This window comes from Notechis scutatus, chromosome 16, assembly GCF_049901735.1.
Source record: "Notechis scutatus isolate UNSWTSFEM ecotype Mainland chromosome 16, rNotScu1.2, whole genome shotgun sequence".
Lineage (NCBI taxonomy): Eukaryota > Metazoa > Chordata > Lepidosauria > Squamata > Elapidae > Notechis > Notechis scutatus.
The window spans coordinates 3,116,604-3,141,093 of record NC_142024.1 but is presented as its reverse complement, the minus strand read 5'-3'; the positions used below and the strand labels follow the sequence as shown (position 1 = coordinate 3,141,093).

General features: G+C 43.6%; 1 protein-coding gene across 4 annotated transcripts in view; it reads right to left on the bottom strand.

Moving 5' to 3' along the window:
- Positions 1-425: 425 nt before the first annotated feature.
- The window catches only part of GNB1 (G protein subunit beta 1), a 42,860-nt gene continuing 18,795 nt past the window's right edge, over positions 426-24,490 (bottom strand). For 2 of the 4 annotated variants that reach the window (XM_087944664.1, XM_087944665.1), the window contains exons 2-11: positions 15,018-15,125; positions 13,300-13,338; positions 12,597-12,703; positions 11,316-11,379; positions 9,825-9,987; positions 6,542-6,608; positions 5,442-5,643; positions 4,282-4,498; positions 3,574-3,685; positions 426-2,634 (exon numbers count right to left, since the gene is read on the bottom strand). In XM_087944664.1, coding sequence (XP_087800790.1) covers positions 3,579-3,685; positions 4,282-4,498; positions 5,442-5,643; positions 6,542-6,608; positions 9,825-9,987; positions 11,316-11,379; positions 12,597-12,703; positions 13,300-13,338; positions 15,018-15,074 — 1,023 coding nt within the window. In that variant the 5' untranslated portion in view covers positions 15,075-15,125 and the 3' untranslated portion in view covers positions 426-2,634; positions 3,574-3,578. Of the gene's footprint in view, positions 2,635-3,569; positions 3,686-4,281; positions 4,499-5,441; positions 5,644-6,541; positions 6,609-9,824; positions 9,988-11,315; positions 11,380-12,596; positions 12,704-13,299; positions 13,339-15,017; positions 15,126-24,490 lie in introns of all 4 variants that reach the window. The other 2 variants (XM_087944666.1, XM_087944667.1) reach the window with 1 other exon arrangement.

Below are 24,490 nucleotides of genomic sequence, written 5' to 3'. Positions count from 1 at the left end.
TAAACCCACATTACGGATTACAGAATGTGCACATAGTGATCTAATTATACACAAAACTTACATCACACACCAGATACTTACACGGGGTCCCACGATGATTTAGTTCACACAACCTGCTAAGACACAGGCTAACATGACCAATAATAGTTCCTCTGTACTTTGCGATATAGAACTGAGTTCCAATCCTGTTCTGTGCTGGACCGTAATGTGCTGTACAACCCAAACACAGGAAATTAATCGTGCTCATTTAATCACATTTCATCTAAAGCCAGTCGGTTTGGCTTAGCATGTGATTATGGTTGCAAACCATATGGTTATGGCATACAACATTTTTCTAGAGGAACCAGGCCACTCACAGCCGTGTTTCCCTGAAGAACAAAATGCTGTTTCTGCTTCCAGCAAAAACCACAAGGGCCCTCCGACAATTCATGTCAAACTGCTTTATTACATCTTAAATAACAGTACATTTTTAATATAGGATCTATCTTGCATCCAGCTTTCTTGAAGTACACCGACTTTAAAATTAAATACAAAAAGTGAAGGAATCTGGGGGGTGGGGGGTGAGGTGCAGAGGAAGCTCTATAGAGATTTATCTCAAGGGAAGGGTGGGGGCAAGGGAAGAGGAAAGAGGGCGATTTAAAAAAAAAAATCCAAAAAGAAAAAAAAAAGAAAGAAAAATTCAAGATGCCAAATCCAGGCCTTTAAAAATAAAAATGCACGATTACAGCACGTTTTGTACAGAATGTTGCAAGGAGGAGGGGGGAGTGAAAAGAGGATTTTAAAAAAATCACTGCTTTTTAAAAAAAGGGAGGGGGAAGAGAAGGGAGGAGGAGAGGAAGAATTGAAAAGTTTATCCAAACGATTTGCTGTCTAAATGCTCATCAACTTTCAAAATGCAAAGCAAGAGGAAAAAAGGGGCTTGATTGAAAGAGTTTCGACCCCATTTTTTTTCTTCTTTCTCTGGCTTTTTGCTTTCAAATTTGTTTTTTTGTTTTAATTGGGGGGAGGAAGAAGGAGCCGGGGGGAGAAACACGTTATTAAAAATTAAAAATAATGACTTTTATCACCTTACTTCCAGATGTGCAAAAACAAAAAACAAAAAAGTCTGCATTCTTCGGTGGAATCCATTCTTGTGCACACACACACCACCCCCCGGTTAAGCGGCAGTAAGGAAAATCAGCAATGATTGCTTTCTTTCTTTCTTTTAAAAAATAAAATAAAATAAAATAAAACAGGATGAGGTTAATTTCTCGAAAGAAAACACAAAGAGAAGGACATCTTAGTTTTATTATGCACTTCAGCATTTCTACAGCATGCGATTCTAAGAGTAATCCAACCCACAATTGGCAAATCCCAAACGTTTCCACCCCCCATTTGCACCTGTCTATCATAATCGTTTAATTTAGAAAACCCTCAGATCACGGTTTTCACTAAAAAATAAAAAACCAAATTTGGATCTTGCTTCAGACCCAGCCAAAAGTTCAACTGGTGGGGTTTTTTTCCCCCCCCCCCACTTTTTCCTAGCCTTGCTCCTGAAACCCCAAATCCACCAAATCTGGCTGTTTACAGAAATTATGGGATAATCTTCGGCGTTAGTCAATCAAACTCAGCAGATAGGAAATGAAGAATTGGCCCACGAGGCGAGATTGGGGTTGGGAAAAAAATAAAAAAGAGGGAATTATTATTATTATTATTATTTTTTTGTTACCCACAGAAGTGAAAAGGTTTGCTTTTTTTTTTAAAACATTCAATACCATGTACAGAGTGTGCTTGGTTATCTTCTTAACATTATCATATATATGCAATATTTGTGCAACGATTTGTGACATTAAGACAGAAATTAAAAAAAAGAACAATAATAAAGAAAGAAAAGAAAAGAAAATCCAGGGAGTAAATTTACAGCATTTAACAACCCCAGAAATGCCTGGGTTGGGACTCCTTTCTCTTGGCTCAAAATTAGACCGTAAGAAGCAATTTGCAATTTCTTTTTATAAAAAAAGGGAAAAGGTAATGGAAACATGGGACAAAAAAAGAGGGGATATACCGATCTTGCTACGAATGTGACTTCTAAGTTTCGAAAATGATATTAAAACGAAGCCTTCCCACCATAAAGTCAGTATGATTTGCCTCTTTCTTTTTTTTTAAACTACAGTGAAATTTGAAAGGTTAACTTTGCTTCTGACAAGGTGTTTTTGTTTTTCCTTACTTATTTATCGTATCACTTTACTTCACTTTAAAGTTTTGCCTGGGCATGCTTACACAAGCGTGTGATTTCTTTTGTAAGGTTTTTTTTTGTTTTTTTCTCTAGACAACCCCCCCGAAAAAAAAATATACGTGGTCCCCAATGGAATGCACAATTTTGATCTCTTTTGCTATTACTGGTATAACAACCGTGGTGATTCCTCTTTGAGGGAGAGACTTGTGCTCTTTGCTTTGGCGAAGGAGAGACATGAAAAGATCTTGCCCTTGGGTGGTAGAGTAGGAAGGGGGGAGAGGGAAAGGGAGAGAAAGAGAGAGGAAGGGAGGCAGAGAAGGGGATCCAAGTTAGTATATTGAGTTGGATACATTATTTTAAACTTTCAACCGTTGGGGGAAATTTTTTTCTTCTGATCAGCGGGGAGTCCACGGACTGTCCTGCCAGAAAATGCACAGAGAGAAAGAAACCTTGGTTAGGGCCTGGAAAAAAAGCCAATATATATATATATATCGATCCAGATATATATATATGTTATTGCCTCTGACAGCAAAAAGGAGGCTGGGGGGGTGACGCGCAAGTGAGGTTAGTCAGTGGGTGGCATCCCCCAAAACAAGACCTGGTGCCTTTTGGGTGGCAAAAAATATAAGACAGGGTCTTTGACCCAAGACTGGTGCTCCAAACGGCAGGATATATATATATATCCTCCCCAGTAGGAAGACCCAGCATGTTTTCTAGGCATAAAAATGAAATTAAAATAAATATATATATAAAATGAAATATATATATATATATATATATATATATATATATATATATATATATATATATATATATATATATATAAAAAAAACCATCATTAAGTAGGTGCCAGTTGCCGGATTTTGATCATGTGACACAGGGATGCTGCCAGTGTGAAAACCAGTCATAAGCCTTTTTTTTTTCCCAGTGCCGTTGTTCACTTAGAACGGTCACTCAACGAACTGTTGTAAGTCGAGGACTAACTGTACTGGGTTTGGTAAGGGAGGGAAATTAACGTAGCCACGGATGGCTTTGCCCTCCTGTTAAGCCACATCTCTAGATGAAGCACAGGGTGGACAGGGAGCTGTGCGAATGACCCGTTAAGGACCCAGCGTCCCTTAAACCAGAATGCCTTGTTCCTACACAGAAACCCCTGATGATCGTTTGATACGATGGTGGTTTCCTTGAGGCTAGAGGTTGACCAGGCCAGGATTAGGCACGCCTCTGTTGTCGTGGGACTGTGTCTCCCTCCCCAACAATCCCGTAATTCACTTTAAGGGAAGATGGGAGGAGATTCCGGCACATTTCTCCTGCCCGCTGCTTTGAGGGGAAGGGGAGCATGGGAATGGAGTACCTACGGGCTTCAGTTCCAGATCTTCAGGAAGCTATCCCACGATCCTGTTGCCACTGCCATGCCATCGTCGGTCACACCTAAGCAACTGACACGGTTATCGTGGCCAGCTAAGACGCCTGCGGAGGGGAGGAGAGAGGAGAATGAAACGCAATTTAGCAGGAGGAGAGGTGCAACACAGCCAAGTAGCAAATATCTACCACAGAGTCATCTCGTGTGTGTGTGTGTGTGTGTGTGTATAAAACAGGGAGGGGGAGGGAAGGAAGAAAAGAATAAATGGGGGGGGAGATGAAGGAAAGAAATGGAGGAGGAAGGAAGGGGGAGGGGAAGGGAGGGAGGCAGCAGAGAGAGAGAAAGCAGGAGAGAACGAAGGACAGAGAAGGAAGGAAGGAAGGAAGGAAGGAAGGAAGGAAGGAAGGAAGGAAGGAAGGAAGGAAGGAAGGAAGGAAGGAAGGAAGGAAGGAGAGGGAGGGAGGGAGGGAGGAGGGGAAGGAGAAAGAGAAAGCAAGAAAGAAGGAAGGAGAAATCAGGGAGGGAGGGAGGAGAAAAGAATCATGAATGGCTGAATTTGCTCAAGGATTTGATAATCCTTCCTTCCCCTTCCTCCCCCACTTCCTCCCTCACCCGCCACCTCCTATCCCGTTTGAGATGCTCTTCCCCAGCCATGTGGGGCCCCCCTTGTGGCCCCCCCCCAAAAAGAAGGCCAAAGCCTGACCTGCTCTGTCCGCCTTGAGCGTGTCCCACACGTTGCAGTTGAAGTCGTCGTAACCGGCTAGCAGGAGACGCCCGCTCTTGGAGAATGCTACGGAGGTGATGCCACAGATGATGTTGTCGTGGGAATAAACCATGAGCTCTTGGTCAGCACGGAGATCGAAAAGCCGGCACGTGGCGTCGTCGGAGCCGGTGGCGAAAGCGTTGCCATTGGGGAAGAACTGCGCGGGGAGAAAGGAACGGATGGAAGCTATTTAGCATGAGGGTGGTTGGCGGTCGTGCAGTCAGCCAGAGGTTCAGCCTGGAGCTGGCATTTCTGTCCACCTATTGGATCCCACGCAAGGATCCCGGATGGGCAGGTGTCGCTGCTTAATAATATGGAAGGATTTTTTTTAAAGCATACTGGGGTGTTTTTTTTTTTTGCTTTTAATGTTTTATTTGTATGCTCTCTGCGAGGGACATGGGCAATTCCTCAATAAGATGATGGATGGATGGATGGATAGAGAAAGAGAGATACAAAGATAGATAGATAGACAGAGATAGACAGATCTAAAGATAGATACAGAAATATAGACAGAGAGATAGAGATAGACAGACACAGATAGACAGATCAAGAGATAGAGAGAGAGAGATAGACAGAGATAGATATAGACAGAGATAGATATAGACAGAGATAGAGGTAGACAGATATATATACAGAGATAGAAATAGACAGATAGAGACAGAGACAGATAGACACAGACATAGAGATATAGACAGAGACAGATACATATATATATTAGTGATATAGACAGAGATAGATATAGACAGAGACAGACAGACAGAGATATAGACAGATCTAGAGATAGACATAGATATAGACAGAGATAGATATACAAAGACAGATAGACAGAGATAGACAGATCTAGAGATAGACAGACATAGAGATAGACAGAGATAGATATAGTGATAGACAGAGATAGACAGACAGACAGATAGATAGGACAAGAGAGATGACAGAGACAGAGAGATATGCATAGACAGATGACATAGATTAGATTAGGAGTGGGAAGAGACCTTGTAAATCATCTAGTCCAACCCCTCACCCCGAAAGATAGATGATAGATATTAGAGATAGGTATGATAGACAGACCGAGCAACGGCCACCCCCCATTTCCTACGTACACAAATGGCATTGATGTCCGACTCGTGGCCGGTGAAGGTCTGCCTGCACATCCCTTCTCGGACATCCCACAGCTTGGCTGAGGCATCGCAGGCACCAGAGACGAAACACTTGGAATCCGGCGCGAGGGAGAGGCTCATGACATCGCCGGTGTGGCCGGTGAATGTGGTGGTTTGCTGTCCCGTTTCTATGTCCCACAGGGCGCTGCGGTAGGGCGGGAGAACGGAAAAGCCGCCATCAGAACAACCGAGTTCATCTTCCCGGCGGGGGTGTGTGTGTTTCCCCCTCCCTTTAAACCTCTGCTGGATTCCCACACACAGGTCACATTTTGTAAATTTGCAAGCTCTCTCTCTCTCCCTTTCTCTGACTTGCAGGCCTTAAAACCGCGATGGCGAACCTGTGGCACGCAGAGCTATTTCTGCCACCATGCAAGAGGTCGCCCGGAAGAGCCCCACTGCGCAGGCGCCCCCCGCCAGCCAGCCGATTGTCAGGTATCTGCCGTGCAAGGTTGAGCTCAGCCTTCCATCCTTCCGAGGTCGATAAAACGAGAACCCAGTTGGAGGAAAGAGGCTGACTCTGTAAACCGCTTAGAGAGGGGGCTGTAAAAGCACCGTGAAGCGGTATATAAGTCTTAAGTGCTATTGCTATTGCGGTTGATGTGAGATAAACTTGATGCCCGCATCGATCTGCAGACATCAAAACAGCGATGGAGTCAGCGGGATAAAAAAAGGAACAGAGTAGAAATGGACTTCTTCGACTACCATAAAAATATTGATTAAATCTGGGGAATAAGGAGTGCTTTTGACTAGTATTTATGATCAAGGAGGGATCGGAGGCGAGTTCCGCAAGGGTTGTATGACTCCTAATGATAAAAGGCACAAGCTTCCATCACACACAAAAAAAACCCTCCTGATTTCGGGGTGCTAAAAATAAACTCCTGCCTGAACATTGGTGCTCGGAGTAAAAACAGCCCTCCTCCTCCTTCCCTTTTTATGTTTCTGCAGGATTTTCAAGGCTGGCAGGGGAGAGCAATTTGTTTAACATTTTGTTTTGAGCTGCGCGAAAGGCTTCGACGGCCGTGCTACCCGAGCGCGGATCTTACCAAGTGGTATCTCCAGAGCTGGTCACAATCTGATTATCATCCACAAACCGGCAACAGGACAAATAGCCTGCAAAAAGAGAAAGCGAGAGATTGTTGTGGGTGGGTGGACGGCAGCGGAGTAGGACAGTGAGGAAGAAAGGGGACCAGTCTGGGAGTCTGGGGAGGACTCGGACAAGGGCCCTGCGTCTGATGCAGAGATGGGACTAGGACCATCTGGGAGTTATGTGCTGCCTCTGCAGCCTCCAGAGTCTGGTGAGGCAGAGGAACAAGGGGAGCCTGTTCCCAGTGCGCGTATGCACAGAGCTGCCAGAAGGCAAGAGCAGCAAAGACAAAAGGGGCAACTCGGGAATAAGGCTTGGAGGGGATTGGCCCTCCCATAAGGTATAAAGGAAGTGCAAAGGTAGGAAAACCTTGGCAGGAAGTAAGGTCGATCACTCTGATCGGTTTGGACTCTGAAAGCTCCTTCCATAAACTGTGTTCTTTAAGAGTTTGATTTCCAGACGAGGATAATTGGACATTGGGGCCCAAGTTGGAGGCATTAAAGGAACTTTATTCTATTTCTGTGCCTTGGTTATTTTTGTATTCCACCCTGGATCATCACAAACCCCTTTGCCATAAATATTATCCCCCACCTTAGCTTCAAGTCAGGCTTATTCAGAAAAAATGATCCCATCTGACTCTCTCACCTGTAAACCTGGCCAGATTTTATAAATAGCTCTTTATTACTGCCCTCCCCGGCGAGCTGTTCTCGGAGTGCTGCTTTTCGTCTCCATCCAAAAAGCCTGCAGCAGAGCGAAGCCAGCGGGACGCAGAGCTTTGCTTGTGGAGTGGGGGGGAGGGATCTCTTTTAAGGACTGCCAAAGGTTTTCCGGAGCCAAGCTGGCAAGTGGGAGGAAGAGTCCCTGAGCTGAGTTGCGCCTTCAAGTCTAAATTTTATTTGTATTTTATTTTTTTGCAAACAGAAAGCGCAGAGTAAATTAAGGGGCTGCTGGATGTCCCGGTGAGCAAGGGGGCTTGTTTGCTTTGTTTGTTCACAATTCCATATTTAAGGAGCTCCGTAGAACAGAGGTGGGTTATGGGCTATCTCTAGGGACCAGCGCCCCAAGGAGCGGTGCACAATTCTCCCTGGGCTGTGCTGGGATACATTACAAGCCTAATCTTTGGTGATGCGCCCATCTTTATTCTTTGGGTTACATTTTGCTTTTCCTCTAGAATGGGTACTGGCAACCCGTGGCCCTCTGCTGCGGCTACTTGTTGGGTGATCCCACCATTGGCTGGCCCTGCCCGTCACCCTCCCTTCCCAGTCACTCCTTGCCTGGCCTGAGATGGTAAAACACAAAAAAACAGAAATGAGAGGGAGGGAGGGAGAAACGACTGGGAGCCACAAAACCTGGGTAGGTGTGGCATGTGTGTGTGTGTGTCATGTGACTTGGTGGGAGTGTTGTTGAGTTGGCCACGCCCACCCAGGTTTTGTGGCCCCCGGTGTTTTCTCTTCTGTGGGAAATAGGTGCAAATGGCTCTTTGAGTGTTTAAGGTTGCAGACCCCTGCTCTGGGAGAAGGATGTCCAACCTTGGCAGAACCCTCATATATTTTTTTTCTTCTATTCAAGCAGAACATCCTGACACGTGGCTGAAACCACTCATTATTGAATCCCTGGTCTCCTGCAGGAACAGAGGCTTGCACCTCCGAGTCCCTTCCAACTCTTGTTATTCTGTACTCTGCCATTGTTGAGGAGCGCGGGCGAAACCCAGACTAAAACAGCGGCAAGAATGGCTTCAGCTCATCCAAAAAAACTGGATCCTCGGGTACAAAGGATAAACTTCTCTGTTAAACTATAAGAAGTCAACGACAGCTCCACGGGATTGCTTTCCCAATTAGTCTGTCACTCTCAAGGTGTGTTACATCACTGCCTTCACACCTGTTATACTCTGCAAGAATAACAAATGTTCCCAAAGGAATCCCACACAATCCAGAACGACTAAAAAAAAAAGGAGACATTAGCTGTCCTTTTTAATCCTGAACCCTTTTCAAATCCGACACCCGAGACCGAGATTCATATCCCATCTGCTTATCCTCTTAAAAACATTCATCCTTTTTATTAGCGCTCTTGAATTTCGTCATGCTGAATTTTGTTTAATGGCCTGCAAGTTGACTGAGGCAGATTCGGAGATATTCCCAATACACACACCGCTGGGGAGGAAGAATTCCGCTGGATAATCGTGCTAAGTCTATTATGACGAAAGGGAGACTATCATCTTTTTAATGGCACCCGGGGGGGAAATAAAAATAAAACCCCCAGCTGTTTGGGGTATTGAACAGCTTAATCTCCTGGGACAGATGTAGTTGACAGCTTTAAAAATTCAGCTGTCAGTAGTCAGTTCTCTATCTCTTTCTCTATGATTGGGGGTGGAAAGTGGCCCCCAAGCTTTTGGGCACGAGGGACCAGTTCCATGGAGAGAGGTTTTGCCACGGACTGGAGGGGCTGCATCCTGTGGGATGGGGCTTCACTTGTTTGCGTGGACTGATTGCTGGCCTGCCGCAGACTGGTGCCAGTCCATCAATCGGGGGTTTGGGAACTCCTGCACTAAGTAATATCTTGCAGAACCAGCCCCCAGAGATCCTTCATATCATCTTCTTTTAATAACCCCATAAACCCTTGTGGGGTGGAATCTGGGCAACTGAATGGAGTTGAGTGTTTACTGCCCGGATGCCCTTCCCTGTCGCCAGGGCGGAGTTTTGTTCGGCAGATATATTCGCATTGTGCCCAGAGAGAGAAAGACCTGCCTCTACCCAGGATTGAACTCATGGCCTCCTGATTGTGAGGTGAGAGCTCCACCTCTAGGCCACTGCACCACTCACCCAGAGATCCTTCATGTATCCTAGCCAAACTCCCTGTCCCTACACTGCATTCAATCTGGAGAAGTGACGTTCACACAACCACAGAACAAGGAGGCAGCCAATTTAGCTGCCTTTTTAAGAAGCCAGGCGTGGTTGCGATTGGTAGATTTATATTCGCAGCATCCCAAGATGGCCGGGGACTCTGGGAGTTGAAGTCCACATATCTGGGAAAAACAAAATACTGAGCTGAGCATCTACCTGTCTCAGGAATTCTGCTCAGGAATTACCACCTGACGTAAGGTGAGCTTTCCCTTGAGTTGCCACAAAAATAACCCAGAATTTGGAATATATTTTGAAGCCGCCCAACAAACAAGCTGATGTTTCCAAGAATGGAGCATCATCCAGAGGTCAAAGGAACTGAGTCTGGATGGGAGGTGGACGTACCTGTATGCCCGGCCAGCTCACGGCTTACTCGGACGTTGCCTTCACGTGTTTTCAAGTTGTAAATGGAACAAATGTTATCGAGACCACCGCAGGCCACGTAGTTTCCGGAAGGGGCGTATGCACAGGTCATGACCCAAGACGAACGCAAAGGGATGGCATGGACCTAAGCAAAAACACAGGGGGAAAAAAAGATAATATAGTGAATGAAATAGGCTTACAGGAGGCAGGTAGATGTTTCGCTGGCAGTTTAAGGAGCAGGGATGTAAATTTCCTGGCAAATTGGACGCGGGTCCTGTTTTTACCAATAAATTACCCTGAAATAAGGCAAAAGTTGTTCGACTTTTGACACACAAAAATGGAACCGCACTGGTGCTTCTCAGCCCAGGAAATGAATTGTGATTTCTAAAGGGCATTGAGATGCTGCTTTTTAAGCACTTATTTCTATTTGGCAGCCATTTAGGGAAAAGGCCTCTCTTGTGTTATTTGGCTTTTGCCAGCAATTGAATTGCTTGCAAAGGGACTGCTGACCTTCTCCTATTTTTCCCCACCACAGCCCTGCAAGGTAGATTGGACGGGGAGACACTGAGTGGTTTGAACTCCCTGAGGGAGCTTTTATGGCTAGGGGTGGGGTGGGGGACACGAGAACCTGAGTTTCCCTGCTCTTAATCTTCACTGCTTTAAGTACTATAAATGCTGGTACATGCTGGTTTACAAGTGTTGCATGAATTTGGGGAGGAAACACACTGGAATTGAGGAAAGATAGCTCTAATGGGTACTTTAGGGAACTTTGAGAAAACATAGTGATAGGGAAAAAATTACAAGGTAAGTAGCTCTGTAAGATTGCAAACGATTAGTAATTTCTATTTCCTGCTAGAGTTCCCTATTTTTTACCCAGCTAGAAGCTCTTAAATGTAATATGAATCTACTGCCAGCAGCAGAGGCTAAACTTTTCTGCAGCTTCAAGAAATAATTATTTTTACCAAGATAAAGCAGAATATTGTAAAGTATGGAAAAAATTCTACGTATGGAGGGACATAAAAGGAAGCCCATAAAATTGAAATTAGAATTTAAAGCGAAATAGAAATGATGTATAAGGATAAGACCTAAAATGATACAAAGCCTAAATGTATAGATGTATGTATGTATGTATGTATGTGTGTGTGTGTGTGTGTGTGTGTGTTTGTGTGTGTATAAATGTTCATATTTTCTTTTCATTTTTTCAAATGTAAAATGTAAAGACTGAAATGTATGTCAAAGAAAGTCTACCACGTTCAATATTTTTACTGTTTATTTTCAATAAATTTTTTTTTTTTAAAAAAAAGAAATTAAATTATTTTTGGCTCACTGCTAAAGTATGGGTATGAATCTTAACTCTTCACTAGGGCTATAGCAGTCTTAAAAGAAGAGAGGCTTTATCGAACGAAGTTGCACTGAAGTTTGAATTGTTTTGCTGCAATTCAACAACAACAAGAAAATTGGCTCGTCTCTCACCTTGTTTGTGGTGTAGCTGTCCCAAATGATCAGTTTTCCATCTTGTGATGCACTAACCAGAAGCCTAGAAGGGCAGACAAGGGAGAATAAATTGGTTTTGGTTTTGCTAATCATACAGTGAACTGGTCCAGACTGGCCCCGATCAATTGATTGAATACTTCACAGCAAACTAAAGTCACCTTAGCTTTAACCCAGGAACCGTGTCAAGGGCTTCGACACCGTTTATACCCTGAAGTTTAGAGGGCAGCCATCTGCACATATCTTTGTTTAAATGGCCATTTAACCACCCAAAACTCAGCCATGGGAATCGCCTGTACGGTTAAGCCCTTGAATCACGACTACAATTAGAACCAGAACTTCCATTGCTAATAAGAGCGGCTGCTAAGCCAGCCATGCCCAATTTTACGACCTTTTGGGGGGCTCATGGTCATTAAGTAAATCTTAATGCCCACTGAATAAAGCACATGGTCGTTATGCAAATCTGCCTTTCCCACCCCCATAGATTTTGCGGGTTGGAAAGTCAGAGGGGGGAAGGCCACGAACGGAAATCATGCGACCTTGTGACGTGCCAACCGTCGTAAATCCATGGCTGAATTTCGATCGTGTGGCTGCAGAGACGTCACAATGGTTGTAAGCAACTTTTTCCAGTGCTGTTGTAACCTTGGAACAGTCACTAAATGAACAGTTGTAAGTTGAGGACCGCCTGTATTATACAATGCTGAACACCTGGGAAAGTGTATTGATCAAAATGGATCAGAATTGGTCTTGAAAGTAACTGTGGGGAGGATCTGCTGATATTTCCACCTTCAGGTCTTTCTTTTCTATGAGATGACAAAGAAGCGGGAATCTGTACAGAGCTTAACTCTGATTGTGGTTATTTTATAGTGTAAATGCTATTTATCCCTGCACGGCGTGTCATTATGTTGAATTTACATATTTTAAATGGGGCTTATAAACTTTGCTTATGTAATTAGCATTTTAACTTTAAGCCTGTTCTATGTTTGAATGCCATTGTGACACAGTTCATAAACATCAGTTAAAAAAAATACGAGTAACACAGATTAGTGGACTTGAAGAAACGAAGTCGAGTCCTTAATAAGATTCTTTTCCTTGGATTAAAAACAGCCCTTTCGAGAAGGAGGAGGAGGAGGAGGAGGAGGAAGAAGAGGAGGAAGAAGGCAAGAAAGAGGAAGAGGAGAAGAAAAAGAAGAAGACAAGAAGGTGGTGGTGGAGGAGAAGGAGGAGGAAAAGAAGAAGAGGAGGAAGAAGAAGGGAACTTACCTGGAATCAGTTCCCCAGTGCATTGCATAAATTTTGGCCAAGTGTCCTCGCAGTGTTCTTCTAGTGCGCATCTGTATACGACCCACAGGATCAATGTTGGCTGTGATCTGAAAAGAAGAATTGCACACAATCTGTCAAACAACAGCAACGACACAAAAGTGTGTGAGAGAGAGGGGAGGAGGAGGAGAGGGAGAGACAGGGACAGGGAGAGAGAGGGAGGGAGAAAGAGAGAGATGAAGGAGAGAGAGAAATAGAGTGAAGGAGAAAAGAGAGAGGGGGAATTGGGGAAAGAGGCAGAGAGAGGGGGAGAAAGGAAGGAGAGGAAGAGGGGGAGGGTGAAGGAAGGAGGGAGAGAGGGGGAAAGAGAGGAAAGAGAGAAATGAAGGAAGGAGGGAGGGAGAGAAAAAGAGGGAAGGAAGGAGAGAGAGGGACAGGGAGGGAAATGGGCGAACGAAGCAGGGAGAGCGGGGAAGAAAGAGATGAAGGAAGGAGGGAGAGGGGGGAGGGTGAAGAAAGGAGGAGGGAGGGAAGGAGAGATGGAGGGAGACAGAGCGGGGAAGGAGGCAGGGAGAGAGAGAGATGAATGAAGGGGGAAGGAGACAGAGGGAGAGAGAAAGAGACTGAGAATACACTATAGCAGGTGTCCAACCTTGGCCACTATAAGACCTGTGGACATACACACACACACCGGTGCAGACCTTACCTGGGCCAAGGTAGCGTCAGCACAGGCTTTCCTAGCATCCTGTAACAAAGAAGAAAAGAATGTGTGAATGCTTGCAGGGGAGAAACAGTCAAACAAACGAAAGAAACAACAACACATTTTCTGCTTCTGTTTTAAAACGACCGTGCAGCCGTCCCAGGGCTGCATCCCGATAGGGAAAGTGCATAAGTACCTCGGAGACGGGAAGCCCTTCTCCATTTATCAGAAGCTTATAATCTGCTAAGAATTTAGGAAGCCTATTAGAGCCAGCCTCTCCCTCGATCCAATGGCAAAAAAAAGGGGGGGTTAGGATGAAGGGGAGGGCGGGTACAAAAGGTTTCAGACAAGCTAAGCCGGATAATCCCTTTATGAAACTCCTTTCCGCTGGGCATCGCAAGCGGCATCAATTCTGCACAGTGCCCACGTTGGTCTAAATGTTAAACAGCTACTTCCAATTTTATCTCGTTACTCATGGTTAGGAGGGAATTCCATCATAGATTTCAATCTGGCGGGGAGGGATTTAAATATGATTCTGCTGCTTGGCTGGCTCAAAGATTAGAATTTAAGGCAATATCGTCTCGTCGATAATGAAGTTAGGTTCCCTTGCCCTAATATAGAGCAATAGTTTCAACATTGGCCAGGAGTCCCTTTAAGAACAGTTGTCTCTCAATACCTGAGGCATTTTAAGATGTGTGGACAACTCCCAGAATACCCCAGCCAGCATGGGGGTTGAAGTCCACACATCTTAAAATGCCTAAGGTGGGGGAAACACTGTTTTGAGAAACGGGAGATCTGAGATCCAGAAAGAATTTCCCCAAAAGCTTCTGCTGGATTTTGATCTGCAAATAGAGTAGAGTAGAGTAGAATAAATTAGGAATAGAATAGAACAGAACAGAATAAAACATTGGAATGAAGAATAGAATAGAATAAATTAGGAATAGAATAGAATAGAAAATAGAATAGAATAAAATAGGAGTAGAGTAGAGTAGAGTAGAGTAGAGTAGAGTAGAGTAGAGTAGAGTAGAGTAGAGTAGAATAACAGAGTTGGAAGGGACCTTGGAGGTCTTCTAGTCCAGGGGTCGGCAACCTTAAATACTCAAAGAGCCACAAAGGTCCTAACCGGAAGCTCCTCATTTGACTTCTGGAGCCGACCGGCAGTCTGGTTCCCCCACCATAGAGTCTCCTCCTAGCGTGGCGGCCTTTTTGCTCTACCTGTCCCAACCGAAAGCCCTATCAATTGTGGAGCCGACCGGTGACAGGGAGCTGCAGCAGAGGGACAAAAGAGCCACATGCAGCTCCAGAGCCGTCAGTTGCCGACCCCTGTTCTAGTCCAACCCTCCCTGCTTAGGCAGGCAACTCTATACCATTTCATATTCTTGGGGTGGTCATTCTGTGCTTCCTACAATCACTGCCAAATTGTACTTGGTGGCTTAAATACGTCATGGGGCCTAAGAGATGCTGAAAAATGGACTTTAGAGTAGGAAAACCAATTTCAAGGCCATTTCAATGTGGTTGTTATCTTAGCCCAACGGTGTCTTTCATTCCGTACAATTCTTTCATTTTAATGATTTTTCATTTTAATGAAAACATCTGCCGCAAGTCCATTTAGGTATTTTTACCCCCACCCTCAAAAGCCCAAATCTTTGAAAATTCTATAAACCAAAGAAGATCTCAGGGAATATTTCACTGAAGAAAGAGAGGAAACAGAAGTTAATACATACTCTGATTTGGTTTTTTAGTTGTTCAGCCTCCTGGCGTAACTGATCGAGCTCACTCATCTTCCCAGGCTAAAGGTGTGCAGCTTCGACACTCCTTAAAAGCTTAAAAACCTGCAAAATAAATAAAAAAGAAGTGTGACTCAGCTAATCTTTTGGTCATCTAATGGAATATATAGCTAATTAAATATTTACACTGACATGCACACACATCATCCCAAAATCTTGGGCTAAGTACAGGTAGTCCACGACTTACGCCTACAGTAGAGGCCAAAATTTTGGTCGCTAAGCAAGGCATTCATTAAGTGAGCTTTGCCCCATTTTACGACTTTTCTGGCCACAGCTTTTAAGTGAATCACTGAAGCTGTTAAGTGAGTAACATCATCGTTTAAGTGAATCTGGCTTCCCCATCGACTCTGCTTGTCAGAAGGTCGCAAAAGGGGATGACAGGACCCCGGGACACTGCCACCGTCGTAAATGTGAGTCAGTTGCCAAGCATCTGGATTTTGATCCCGTGACTATGGGGATGTTGTGACAGTCGTAAAGGTGAAAAACGGTCATAAGTCACTTTTTTCAGTCCTGTTGTGACTTTGAACGGTCACTAAATGAATGGTTGTTAAGTCGAAGACTACCCATAATACTGAATTATACAACATTTGTAAACTATGCACTTCTCTCTATTATTCCCGTTATTATTACTTTTCAAAGACTGCAAAGGAGAAAATAATTGTGCATTTCACTGCGGGCTGATTCCTCTATTCAACAATAACTATGGGATGGGAACTGATTAAACAAAGCAAAATAAAATAATTACTGCTGATTCATCTGAAGCGGAATTCATGATTAAAATTAGCAACAACTTTAAAAAAAAAAGAAAAAAAAAATCTGGATCAAAGAGGTCTCCGCCCAGATCCGAAAATACAGAAAACAAAGTAGTAAAAATACTACTTCGCCTGTTATTGATTTTAAATGTTTCTGTATGTTTTTCTTGGGTTTGCTCTTGAATTTTCCTTTGAGAAATAGAACAGAACAGAAGGCAGAACAGAACAGGATATAGAATAGAATACAGAACAGAACAGAATTCTTTATTGGCTAAGTGTGATTGGACACACAAGAAATTTGTCTCCAATGCAGAAGTTCTCCTTGTGTGTCCAATCACACCTGACCAATAAAAAATTCTATTCTGTTCTGTTCCAATTCTTTTTCTATTCAAAAGTGAATCTAAGAAAAACTTTAAATCTACAAACGTAATTCAGTTCTTTTATCCTGATGAACCACTTTTAGATTTGCCCCCTTTTCAGGTTTATCCTTCCCCCACTCCCCCAAGAAAATAGGGTCACTGTATATATATAAAACATCCTGTCTTTCAGAAACAACAGCCTGTGGAAGAAATCCCAGTTGGCTGGATTTATTCCAGCTGTTTTCCCCAGCTATAGCACCACCTCTCAAACTGCTAAAAAAAAAAAAAAGAATTGCACAAAAGTGTGCGAAATGCTGCAGGACTTTTGATGGCAAAAATCCCATTTTTTGTGTGTGTTCCCAGACCCTCAAACTCCCAAGGATCCTTCACAGCTTACAGAGTTGTAACTGCTGTTTTAATTTCACCCACCAAGTTCTTCCCTTAGTTCCCCAGGATCCTAGCAGAGTTAGCAAGAAAAGACCCTTTCCAAAGCTTCATCTGACACTGGCAAACGTCCACCGTGGCAAAAAAGATAATATTTGCAAAATTACAAGCTATTCTTCCAGCACTAGCTGTTCAGACAAGGTTCTGCTTAGAGTTTGGAGCCAACCACCATCCGGGTTCTCCATTATCTGGAGGTACGTGACGGGAGGAGAAAAACAGGAAGGAAAGCATTCGGAAGGTCTTGATATTAGAAGTAGGATGTAACCCTAAGTGATTTAATAAACAGCTTTAATTTTTTTTTTTTTTACAGAAGCTAACCCAGTCTGAACCCTATGTCTACAATCCCGTGTCTACATCCAGAAGCATCTCTGAAGCTCTGGATTGCCGGATCATCGCTAATGCTTCATAGTCTCCCATTAGCCGTTGGTGAAAATCCAATTAAGATGATGCCTGGATGATCTTAAGTCTAGCCTCTATCCACGATCCTGGAGGTTGTTTCAAGAAGCTAAACTCCCCCTCACCCCACCCTCGGGAGAGGTGGTATGACTATGACGAAAGGAGCATAGGGCAGTGTTGTGGGGCAGTTCCTCCTGTCCCGTTATAATTCATTTCAGACAAGTGGTTGTCCAGTCTCTTCTTTAAAACCTCCAGTGATGGAGCACCCACGGTTTCTGGTGGCAAGCAGTTCCACTGGTGAATTGTTCTCCCTGCCAGAAAATTTCTCCTTATTTCCAGGTTGAATCTCTCCTGGATCAGTTTCCATCCATTATTCCTTGTCTGGCCTTTGGGTGCCTTGGAGAATAGCTTGACCCTCCTCTCTCAAACATTGGAAGATTCTTTCAGGTCTCCCCCGATCCTTCTCTTCCCTGGACTAGCCAGGCCCAGTTCCTGCAACCGTTCATCGTATGTTTTAGTCTCCAGTCCCCTCATCATGCTGGCTGCTCTTCTCTGCACTCTTTCCAGAGTCTCAACATCTTTTTTTTATATATCATGGTGACCAAAACTAGAGGCAATATTCCAAGCTTACCAGGGCATTACAAATCCAATGAACGAATGAGTGCTTTGCCAACAATTTCTAAGATCTGGAAAGCATATTCAGATAAACATTCATGAATCAGCCACATGGCCTGACCAAATTATTTGGTCTTCCTCCTCTTTTGAACAGAAAGGCCATTTTTATAGCCAAACAGCTAAACGGGAGAGAAACAAACTCCAATCACCATTTCAACGGTCACTTGCAACGAACCAAACCAAGACCAAGTCAACCTGGAAAATATTTTCTTGGCATCAGAGCTGTATTTTTTTACCCAGCAAGCTTTTTTCAACAGTGCTATTGTACTTCCCACAATTTAACACAAATTAAATTAAAGGTTTGGGGTTTTTTCGCTACAATCAGAAAAGACCAAGAAATGACTCTTTTTGTACAATAATTTTTTATTTTAAAAAAAAAGAGAGAGAGAGAGAAAGGACTAAGTTAATCAAAGGATACTACCCAGAATCTTTGAATCAGTGAACCAATTGAAGAAAGTGATGCTAATTATTTAAACTTACCCAGTTAACTGCTGTTCAGCCCGTGACATTAAATCCTAATTATTTGTAGCTAACTATGCTGGGCTGATATTGACAGCAGTAGTCCTTCCCGGGTTTTATCTTAAAACCACACAGAAATTGCCCAAACAGATTTTCCTCCAAAATGAAATTAAAACAAGCACTGTTCGGCACCACAATTGACAAGATAAAGCTGTTGTTATTTTTAATAGGGGTTAGGGCTGCAACTTCAGCTGGGGGAGGCTGCACCCACCCACCTGTACCAATTATTGATTCCATTAAATACCGTGCTAAATTTCGAATTAACAACAGGACTGCGGCTTTGATTATCTGTATGCTCCAAATCGTTAATACCAAGATATTCAGTGCCACACAGAAACTAGGGGAGAAAAGGGGAGGCTCTTATATGATTTCCCCAGATCAACAACTTGTAAAAAAATATGTTGTATTTAAAGGGATTCCCCTCCGATCCCGTAACGGGGGGGTCCCTTTCTTCAAAAACTTCAGAGGTGAGGACTCCAGCATTTTGCATATACGGGTAGTTCTCGACTTACAACAGTTCATTTAGTGACCAAAGTTACAACGGCATTGGAAGAAGTGATTTTTTTTCACACTTATGACCCGTGGCCTCCCCGTCACACGATCAAAATTCAGATGCTTGCCAACAGGTTCATACTTACGTCCCAAGGTCACTTGATCCCCCTTTGGTTACCGTCTGACGAGCAACGTCAATGGGGAACCTCGATTCAATTAACAACCCGGTGACTAACTTATCAACTGCAGTGATCCACTTAATGACTGTAGCAAGAAAGGTCATAAAATGGGGCAAAACCCGCCTAACAAATGTCTCGTGTAACAACATAAATGCTGGGCTCAACTTTGGTCGGGAGCTGAGGGCCACCTGTGTAAATATTTACAGTTGTATGTAACGTAATGAACACTGAAATCTTCCTGCGCTTAAAAGAGATTTTTTTTTTTTTCTCAGTAAGAAGCCTCCATCCCAAGCTGGCTCTTAGGAAAAATGGAAACTAACCCACCGCTAACAACTGAAGATGAAAGAAATCAATAAGGCATCATCAAGAACACAGAGGAATAAGCCATTAACCTGACACAAAAATAAAAATGGAAAAGGTTGGCCAAAAAGAAGAACAAAAGGACTCAGCGCTAGATCAGAAGAGACCCACCCCAAAGTAAAGATTCCCCTCTTTTACAAACCCCCAACACACTTTCCTCCAAAATGGAGGTTTTGCAAGATTAAAAATGTCCACCTACCCGGTGGAGAGGACCGTGCTTGCAAACCATCAGTCGACATGATGTGGTTCCACTAATCCGAAAAATTCAATTCCAGCATTTCTAAACTGCCTCCCAGGTCAGCCCCAGATAGAATGCCTTCATAGTACAGGTAGTCCTCGAGTTATGACCAACAATCGGGACTAGAGATTCCACAGCTAAGCAAGGCAGTAAGTGAGGAGGAAGGAAGGAAGGAAGGAAGGAAGGAAGGAAGGAAGGAAGGAAGGAAGGAAGGAAGGAAGGAAGGAAGGAAGGAAGGAAGGAAGGAAGGAGAATAGAAACAGGGAGGAGCAGAAGGATGGAGGGAGGGAGGAAGGAAGGAGAATAGAAGCAGGGAAGAATGGAAGGATGGAGGGAAGAAGGAGAATAGAGGTGGGGAGGAACAGAAGGAGGGAGGGAGGAAAGAAAAATGAAAGAGAGAGGGGGGGAAAGGTAGAAGAGAGAGAGGTGGAAGGAAGGAAGGAAGAACAGAGGTGGGGAGGAACGGAAGGAAGGAAGGATGAATTGTAAAATTGAGGACTACCTGTAATCTAGCCTACCTAGACGCTTCATAACTTAACTAAGTTATCCTCACCCAGGATGGGCTGCAGCTGGTAAAGGAACCAAAGATGAGCAATAGGAAAAACTAGTCAAGGATATTAATACCAAAAGAAAACACGGAATAACTGTCATGGCGGTGGGAACCTGACCCCGGAAGAGAGTGACCCTTAGGGAAATCTCCCTAAGCTTTCTAAACCAAAGGCAGACACCTAATCTCACCCAATTCACAACAGGCTTCAAAGTTAAAAGCATCGTGATTCCTTGGAGATGTGACCTGGCAAAACATTTGAACAGACCTCTTTGAAACAAGATGCTCGGTATGAATTAGCTTTTGAAACCTGGGAGAAACTCAACCTGCCTAAACCAGGAACCAAATAATAATATTAACAAGGCAGTAATTTCCAGGGATAGTTTTTTTTTTCTTCACATAAAATCAGACAGCAGGGGAAGAAATCTCCCCCATTAACCATAGGGCCAGTTATAGCAATAGCACTTAATATATTTTTACAGCCCTAAGCGGTTTACAGAGTCAACATTTTGCCCCCAACAATCTGACTCCTCATTTTAGCGACCTCAAAAGAACGGAAGGCTGAGTCGACATGGAGCGGACAGGATCAAACTTCCTGGCTGTGGGCAGAGTCAGCCTGCAATACTGCATTCTAACCACTATTATAATCACTCAAGTGAGATTTTTTTTTTAAATTTTCCTTCCTCAGCAATGATTATGCAAGTAATCCCCGGCTGACGACCACAACTGAGCCCAACGTTTATGTTAAGTGGAACATTTGTTGAGTTTTGCCCCATTTTACGAGCTTTCTTGCCCCCATTGTTAAATGAAGCGCTGCATTTGTTAATTAACATGGTCGTTAAGTGAAGCTGGCTTCCCCGTGGGCTTTGCTGGTCAGGAGGTCAGAAAAAGAGATCGCATGACCCTGGGACGTCATAAATAGGAGTCGGTTGCCAAGCGGCTGAATTTTGATTCCATGACCAACGGGTGGTTAAGTCTGAAAAATAGCCATAAAAAGTCCCTTTCTTTTAAGTGCCGTTGTAACTTTGGTCACTAAACAAACTCTGAGTCTCTACGCAAGTGTGCCCCTTATCCTGGCTACCACACTGTTGTTTTATTGTTCAGCTTTAGGAAAGTCACTTACACCGACATCAATCTGTACAGCTGGTTAGAGCTCCAGGTGTTCTGCGTGACCCGTTTCAACCAACCAACGGTAAAATAATGTCTGGCTTTGATAAGCTTCATTTTCCTGCTTTTGCCTCCGTATTCATTGCCTTCCTGGGTTTGCTGCACTGCGTTTCTAATTTCCATGAAACCGTCCTAAAACTCCTGCTACCTGGACTCCCCTTTCCAGCAGGAGATACATTTATTAAAACTAAAAAGTCCCAATTTGTTTGAAGCGATGCCGCACAGGGGAGAGAGGAATGGCTGATCCCTCCGAGACCCAATTAGGAACTGCAGTTGCCAAGGATTAAAACATTCAGCCCTGACTTGTTTAATTTGTATTAACTGGTGGGTAAAGTAGGGTTATGAAAGCAATGAATTAAAACCCTTTTGAGGCTCTCTTTGCATCGCATTCTCCGTAACCTCAATATGACCAGGCAAGGAATAACGGATGGAAACTGAACAAGGATTTAATCTGGAAGTAAGGAGAAACTTTCTGACAGTGAGAACACTCAACCCATGGAACAGAAGTTGCCTTTGGAAGTTGTGGGAGCTTCATCATTGGAGGCTTTCAAGGACTCCCATCTGTCAGAAATGGTGTAGGGTCTCCTGCTTGGGCAGGGGGTTGGACTAGATGACCTACCTGTTATCTGAAGAGGACAGGACAGGAGACTATAATGCCATCCTCAATTCCAAGAAAAAATCAAGAATGGTGAAAGCCACCATGGCAAGGAGCTCCAACCGAGGCCAGTTTGCAAAAGGGAGGTGCCTTTTTTTACGGCTTTGGACTTTTTTTAAAAATTATTCCTGGGGAAATCGAGTGGTGGGATTGGTTCCCTCAAGTGGCATTCAATCTCAGGAATGTTTCAGCATCACAAGACAACCTCTGATCAGCTTAACCAGACCAAAGACCTTGGTGAGGTCCTGGTTAAAAGCACAAGGACCACCCAAAACGTCTTTACTGCAGTCAAAAATCCCTAGGCAAGCTTTTCAACTCGGGGGAAATAAAATAAAATAAAAAGCTATTTATTGCTGCTGCGAAAAGAAACCTCGCTCAACGCACAGACGGTCCACGCAGCTAAAGGCTGGTGTGAAACAATGCCACTGGAATTTGAATTTTTTTTTAAAAAAAAGGAAAGCTATTTTCGCTCCGCAGGGCTTAATGTGCGGTGGCAACAGGCCTGTAATTTTAGCATTCAGTCTTAGAAGCAAAGAAAGAAAAAAAAGAAAAAACAGGAGTGGGTAAGGCTGCATCTTGGCAGAGCTGAAGAACAAAGGAAACCAATTTTTGTTAAAGAAAACAAATAAGAGCCTCCAAACTTTGGTCAAGCCATCCAGGGAGCTAAAACGCAATTTATGTCTGCTTGACAGTTATTTTAATCGTAGCCTCTCTCTCCCACACTGATTTCTTCATTTTTCTTTAACTGGTTTCCAGTTATTACCGCTGTTCTGGCTGCGGGGTGGGGAAAGAGAGTAGAGGAAGTTGATGCATTTGAATAGCAGAGGTTATGCAGGAGATTATCAGCCTGAGCCGAAGGAGGGGTCAAATGCATCATAAGTCATGAGTCCCTGCGAGCCCACAACAGATCTCCCGCTCATTTCCCTTGATTGTTAGTTGGTCAGATTCTTGTACAAGAGCTTAAGCTTGCAATAAATTTTTATACTCATTTGAACTGCCCAGATCTCCCGATTTCCCTGGCGCTTGATGGGTTATCTCAAGGATGAAACTATGGTTACTGGTGGTTACTGGCCATGTTAACACTTTGGTCATCTCTAATACTGGTTTGGCAACATGTGGAAAATTCCAGCTGCCAGGACAGATCATATCTTGAGTGATCACTCTTCCCGGGTTCTGCCTCATTCAAATGCTTTTCTTCTGGGTTGTGAGACAAAGGACCCAAAGAGAGAATGCTCCTTTTTCCCCCCTCTTTGGGGGCACAAAGCTGTTCCTCTTCCTTCCTCCCCCAATGCAAAAAAAGCTAAGAAAAAGTGACTGCAAGAAATGACCCTCCCACACCAAACACTCAAAGATTTCTCTTTTCTTCAGATATCAGGAAAAGATTTACAGGGACAAGTGACTTGAGAGTGAGATATCCACTAAATTACAGTCAATTCTGACCTTTTATCACTGCCCCCTGGTATTTTGAAACCAAATCTAGAATTCCAGCGGAACAACACTAAATTACAGGTAGTTCTCAACTTACAACTGTTTGTTTAGTGACCATTTGAAGTTACAATGGCACTGGAAAATGTGACCTGTGACTGTTTTTTACCCTGACTACTGTTGCAGAGTCCCCGTGATCGTGTGATCAAAATTCGGTATGCTTGGCAACTGGCATGGACTTATGACAGTTGCAGTGTCCCCTTTTGTGACTTTCTGACAAGCAAAGTTAACAGGGAAACTAGATTCACTTAACAACCAGGTGACTAACTTAACGGCAAGTGATTCACTTAAGGACTGTGGCAAGACAGGTCCTAAAATGAGGCAAGTCTAATAGCAGTCTAGCTTAGCAATGGAAATTTTGGGCTCAACTGAGTCAAGGACTACTTGTAAAACTTCCACCAGATACAAAAGGTGCATTCAATTTGTAGGTGATCCACCTATCCCAAAGATCTGACAGATAAAATACAGTATATCCCAAAGTGGCATTTTGACAGCATGCCATTTGTGACCACAGCATATGTTTAAAAAATAATATAGTGTATTTAAGAAGAATGGGAGCTTACTTTTACATCTCAAGGGGCCACATAGATGCATTGCAAATTTTGTAAAAATTAACAGAACAATATAACAGAGTTGGAAGGGACCTTGGAGGTCTTCTAGCCCAACCCATTACTCAAGCAAGACACCTTATACTATTCCAGGCAGATGGCTATCCAATCTCTTCTTAGAAGCCTCCAGTGATTGAGTACTCACAACTTCTGAAGGCAAGCTGTTCCACTGATTGATTGTTCTCAACCAGTTTCCGACCAGAAGAATAGTAGTATCTTCTATGGTCCATTAATTATTGTCAGCAGAAATCTAGAATGCTCCTTAACACCATCTCACAAAATAAGTACATTAGCAACGGTGCAGTATTTATTCCCTCTCATCTTCTAGGGCGATGGGGGGAAAAAAAAAAACACAGTCGACTTTCAAAAGCGTTCAACTTTCACTTCAATATTGAAGTTTTGAAGAGCTGTGGAAATTATTTCTCTTCCCCCAAACCCAGGAGAAAGAGTTGACTTGGAACAAAGCAGCACTTTTTAAATTCTTTTGCTTTTTTCAGAGGGTGTTGAAAGGGCCTGCTGTGTACAATCCAATTC